Source organism: Zeugodacus cucurbitae, chromosome 6 (genome assembly GCF_028554725.1).
Source record: "Zeugodacus cucurbitae isolate PBARC_wt_2022May chromosome 6, idZeuCucr1.2, whole genome shotgun sequence".
Lineage (NCBI taxonomy): Eukaryota > Metazoa > Arthropoda > Insecta > Diptera > Tephritidae > Zeugodacus > Zeugodacus cucurbitae.
Window position 1 is genome coordinate 37,054,730 of NC_071671.1, and position 6,461 is coordinate 37,061,190.

Sequence of the window (6,461 nt, forward strand, 5' to 3'; positions counted from 1 at the left end):
GCTTAAGTAGTTTACGAGATATGTACAAAAAACGGGTAGGGGGTGGGGTCACGCTCACTTTCCCAGACAAATAACATCCACATATGCCCCTTCATAGTGCGATCCTTCACACAATTTAATTTCAATAGCTTTATTTATGGCTTAGTAATGACACTTTATGTGTTTTCGGTTTTCGCCATTTTGTGGGCGTGGCAGTGGTCCCATTTTGCGTGTGCCAAGTTTCATCAAGATATCTTAATGTTTACTTAAATTACAGCTTGCACAGACGGGCAGACACATCCGGATTTGAACCCCACTCTTCACCCTGATCAATTTGGTATATGTAACCCTATATCTAACTCGTTTTGTTTTATGACTTACAAACAACCGTTATGTGAACAAAACTATTATACTCTCTTAGAAACTTTGGTGTGCTGTACGCAATAAAAAATATTTTAAGAGAAGCATTTACGGCAATCAAATTTTTACATACCAAACTATTCCCGAATGATATTACTAATAAAGAAGATGAAGGAGCAATAATTGAACAAACCCATAATCATAGCGCATAGAAATTGTAGGGAAAATTGGCACAAATAATGCAACAATATTATTGGCCTTTAATGATAAAACAATTCAAACAATATGTGAAAAATTGTAGCATACATATGTAACACGAATAAATTTGAAAGGCACCCAAAACAAATTCCAATAGAGGAAGCACCTATACCATAAAAAGAGGATTTCACATCGACATTTTTTTCGCACAAAATATAAAATTTCTTACGCGCATTGATTCTTATTCCAAATTTTTTCAATAAAATATACAGTACTTTTAGTTTAATTGACCCTATGGTAATTGGACTCGGTCAATTGATTTTCCCACTTAGTTGGTTCAAAATATATGTCATCAAAAATCTTTTTCCATTTAAATTTCCCCGGTTAATTTCACCAAATAATATTGTTGAAAAAACGAATCTTCTAATCAACACTATATAATTTTGTTATAATAAATTTGAATAACAAATATATACATATGTATACATATATGCATGTACATATATTCATAGATGCTAGTACATAAAATTGTTATTGCATTTTTTTCTATAATGGTAAAAAATATTCAGATATTTGATATACTTCAAATTCATATACATATGTATGTATGCAGTTTTTTTGGGGTTAGGTGGGTTTAAGAGGTTGAAAACATGAGTATATTTACAATTTTTTTAATGTATACAATCACATATTTCATTCAGCATATTAAAGATACATATTTAAACAGTATTTACTTTATATTAATATACAGTAGAAACTCGATTAACCGGACTAATTGTTGTCGATAGGCATTCGGATAATCGATAATCCGGATAATCGAATGTATGAAGAAAAACAAATAGATATCAACGAAAATCATTTATTAAGAAATGAACACTTACTTATGTATGTATGTACATATTTTCTTAGATTACATTACATACATAATACGAAACTGAAGCATTAATCATGAAATAAAAAGTTTATTTTTATAGTGACCAATGAACAAATGAGTAAAATCAAATTGTTACTACCCTGCAAGACAGGGTAGTATTCCGAATTCCTACACCTTCCGAATTAGTACACCGAATTCCTCGGTGAAATGCCAGGGAGCGGTATTAGCAGTTTCAATGAAAGTTTCTATGCTATTCTTAAGGGCGAATTGACAAAATTATCCGAAACTATTGTGTAGGTGTGATCGTTCATCCCTTTCTTGCACATTACATTCATCATTTAACAATTTATATATACCTCTTGCACAATTCTGTGAATGATCTTGGTACAATCACGGATGAAAGACCCAAATCTGCGAACGAAAACTACAGTGCACTTTCAGTACTGTTCTTGGACTATTACGGATGAAAGACCCAAAACTGCGAATGAAAACTACACGTGCACTTTCAGTACTGCGACCCACAAAAGCCCAGAAACTATACCCGCTACTTTCGGTTAGTTCTACCAAAATCCCAAATGAAAATTTAATAACAAAACCATTAATTATATTTCATATATATTGAAAATATCATGCCATTTAGGTGTTATTATTATACTTACTTTATACATGTATTATCGTACTACACTATATACATATGAATAACGTATTGAATAGCTGAACAATTTTTGCTATCGAACAAAGGCTGGAGGAAGAGTGGCAAATCTCAAATACCCCGAGCGGCCTGGAAGTGTAAGCTGCGCACATTATGTGAGGACTCTTTTGGTTTCTTTAGAATTTTTTGTAAGATCTGTTCTTTCATTATTTTCACTAGTACTAGATATGGTTTCTATAAAATATAAAGTAAAATTTGTATTTTACAACATAAAAGTTGGTAATAATTACCTTATGTTTCAGGAATTCTGAATCTAGCACGGGCAACGTTCTAGTCATAACATCCATACTCTTGCTGTTGTGTTTCCACTGAACTAATTTCGTTGAATCCATGTTCTTGTAAAGCGATGTAATAACGTTATGATTCCTCAATACAAGGTGAAAATGAATCAAAAATGTCCTCCTAATTAAACATACAAGAAGTTTTTAAATTTTTATGATCACAAACATTCACTTAAATTTACCCTCTCTTCAGCTGTTGGTATGGCCAACTGAGGTGCCGGTAAGTCCAAAAATACTGCATTTGCTTTGCCCTCTAGCTCATTGGCAAAACCCAATTGACACACGTCGCGATGATAAACGGTTACAAAATCACCTAAACCATGTCGTTCCAATTCTCGTGCTTGTGTTGACCAAAAAGTTTAATTGCACGCAAAAAAGTGACATTAAACGTAATATCTGGTGTGTGAATGATTTGTGTTCCATGTAGCAGCGTTTGCGTCCATAGTTTTGGATTTGCTTGCAGCACATATTCCATCGCTTCGAAAGTTCTACGCTGCTACAATAAGTGACACCAATAAGTTTGCGTACCTTTAACGCGCCATATGAGGTTTGAAATATCTGTGTGGAAAATTAATTAGAATTTAAGGCAAGATAATATTATTATATTCAACAATTATTTACGTATTAAATGGTTTCGCCATTGATGTTGACCATTGTTGGCGTAGCTTCTATTGCGTGCTTCGAATTGACAGTGCAATGAAGTATTACTGTATCACCATCTTCAATTCCATATTTTGGATTTAGAATACTTTTATTTTACGTTTTACTTATTTAAAAATGCATGCTTCAATTTAAACATTAATTAGGCTGCAGATCACTGATTTAAATAAAACACTCAAAATAATACTTCACAAGCAGCCATGACTCAAAACAAAACTTGTTCAAACACGAGAACTTTGGTTGTTTCTTTCTATCATTCAGGGTGCTGTATGAGAGAAGAGTTGAGGTAAATGTTTATGCACATTTTGCCCTTTGTTGCATATGTGTGTATGTAGTGGTGTTATTAAAATTTCTTTGAATGTGTTGGAGTTTAAGTACTCATGACTTGCTGGGTATACACTCATTTGAGTCATAAATTGACGGCACATATAAGTGTGGAAATACTATGATTTTTTTTTTTTTGGTTTGGTGCAAATGAGTCTTATGTGCTGAACACAAAGAGGCCGACACGACACGACGTAGCGACGGCTCACAAATGCCGCTTTGAAGCCAGTCTTGAACATTTTGAAGACAACAGCGACATATCAAACAGCAATTTCATTGTTGCCTTTTTGTTGTTGTTTTCTTAAGAAAACTGACTTTCGATAAAACTTTAATCGATAATATCGAATTTCAGAACTTCAACTGCTATGTAGTTTGATAGTAAACCATATTAGGGACATAAATATACATACATATTTAATAACATAGTAAATTATCTAAAAAAGTTAAAACCAATACACATTTTAAATAATACCCATATTTTCTATCAATAAACCTATTGTTCTGTATTTTGTGGATTAATGTTTTAAACAATGTGAATATCCGAGATCCAGAAATAACTTTTTACGGTTTAGTTTACATTGTATATTATATTTATACTGACAAAACAAAATTTCACCTTTTATCCATGAGACAGTACTCATACTTTATAACAATATCAGAAATAAATATGTAGGTATGTATTTACGAAGATGTACAAAACATATCCCTTTGTATGTGTGCGGTTAGGAGTCTGAAGCATCATTTTAGTGATATATGTATATATGCTCATATTATTTTCATTTTTACTTTCTAATAATTTGTATACTTTTAAAAATATTAAGAATTGTTTTTTTGTTTCTTTTATAATGATGTGTATACAAATATGTGTATGGCAAGAGACATTTTACATTTCTCTAAATGAAATTGTTTCCAATTACTGCCAAATAATAATACTTAAAATTGTAACCGTCGATCATATAATGCTCCAAATATTTTCCACTGTACAACTTATTTTCGGTTGTACACATTTCTGTTGATTTACCTAGTCCATGCTTTTGTCATTTGCCTAATTTAACTACCGAAATTTAGTATGAGTTTTAATGTGTTTTTTTAAATGATCACTGCGCATAAACCGACGCTCACATTCTGTGCATGTAAACGGCTTCTCTCCAGTGTGAGTGCGGAGGTGACGGTTGAGATCATCCTGTCGTTTGAATGACTTTTTACAGAGGTTACACCGACATGGACGGTGGGGATCAGATAAACCATTTGAACATTCTTTTCCCAGTTGGGGCCATCCCATAAATGCCCCTTGTCCAGATAGCAATGTTATTCCTTTTTTCATGTTATCAGAATCCTGCTTTTCTGAATACGTTTGATCTTCTGACACCAAATCAAGAGCTTCTCGTTTTGTCTTTTGTTCCGATATTTCGGGTGGCACTATGTGGTATTCTTCGCTTTTTTCTGGTCGTTCTAATTTTATTTTTATAGGTTTGTGGTCCAACATGGTATCAGACGTAAGCTTTTCAGTCACTGGATTAACTTTTGCTTCAGAAGTTAGATCTTTAGTCTGATTACAATTTCCAAGAAGAGCTGCCATAAAATGCATTCCGTTGCCGTATTCTTCCGCTTCGCTAGGAAACTCTGAATCATCAAAACTATTTTTGGAGTCAGGAGATTCGTTCAAATAACGTCCCTTTTTGGGACGGTTTCCCTCTTCTTGTACACGTGTTCTTTTAGAGCCATTAGAACAACTATGCATTTGTTTAGCATGGGTAGCAAGATGTTTTGTGAGATGATCACTACGAGAAAATTTCTTTGTGCACTGTGAATAACGCAAAATAAAAATGTTAAAAACGTTAAAATTTTAGTGATAAATTTCGAACCTGTATGCATTCGAACGGTTTTTCACCAGTATGCGTTCTCACATGCCGATTAAGCTCATCAGATCTAGTAAACCCTTTACCACAGTTTTGTTGTGAACAAACAAAAGGTTTGATTCCAGTATGCCAGGTCAAATGTGAACGTAGGTGAGAACTTTTTCCATAGCTTTTCGTGCAATTATCGTACGGACAGGCAAATCTTCGTTTGGGATCGACTGGATTTGGTATAGGCATTAACTTAATTGTTGGTGTAAGACGTATTTTGGGACTACTCGTACTGTCATTGTTATTTGTTATGCAAACATTTACGGTATTCGAAATAGCCTCTGGGCGGTCATCAATATCTTCGGGTGGTTCATGCTTTATCTCCGACCTTAATTCTGGAATTAATAAATCTGATCCATTATTCATTGAAAGAGTATAATTATATGTACTTTACCATCACTCCCACATATACCAGTTGGTAACAACAGCGATGTTGCAGCTGACGTCACCTCTTGTGGTGTGGGCGTGTCATTTATTGTGGCAGACATTTTGTTGAGTACTTCCAAGTTAATTTTTCTTCAAATAGCTGCTTTTAAAATATTAACGTATTTCTTTTAAATACATATGTATTTCAATACGTACTTTTGGACTCTGATATAAAGATGTTCGATTTTAAGATTTTCTTGTCGCTACTTTACAGTAGGCGTTCCCGTTTGTTTTTACTACAGCTCTATCCCACCCCGCTTATCTTTACAATTCTACATACACTGTTGTTATTCAATCTCATCAAATAACAATCTTTAAAACTAATAGCACATCTGCAGTCAATTTGAATTAAACAATAACAATGTATTACAATGAATGAGTTAATGTTAACTTCGCTCGAAACTGTTTTTTCTTAATACATTTCCACATACCGGGGAAGTAACTTGCATTTGATATACACGATAAATTACAAATTCGCACAATGGCATTACCAACATAAAGATATTTAAATTTAATATCGTTTTCACAAGCCTTTGTTCTTTAAGTCCCGATAAGCGCAGTGAATTCGCTTGTTTTTGCGTTTTTACAAATATATCGATTGAACAATTAACGTTGAACAGTATACGAACGTAGTACAAAATCGTAATCTTTAAATACTGATACCATTGAATTAAAGAAAAAAAAAATAACTACATACTGGATGACGACACTACAAATAATTATTTTTACTCGAGTGATAA

General features: G+C 33.2%; 1 protein-coding gene across 1 annotated transcript; it reads right to left on the reverse strand.

Moving 5' to 3' along the window:
* Positions 1–3,075: 3,075 nt before the first annotated feature.
* On the reverse strand, positions 3,076–6,306 carry Sp4_1 (zinc finger protein 436). The gene is made up of 4 exons (XM_011196249.3): positions 5,878–6,306; positions 5,690–5,821; positions 5,254–5,630; positions 3,076–5,192 (listed from the first exon to the last, which is right to left on the reverse strand). Exons 2-4 carry the CDS (start codon positions 5,781–5,783, stop codon positions 4,443–4,445), a joined length of 1,221 nt encoding a protein of 406 aa, XP_011194551.2. The 5' UTR covers positions 5,784–5,821; positions 5,878–6,306; the 3' UTR covers positions 3,076–4,442.
* Positions 6,307–6,461: the final 155 nt, after the last annotated feature.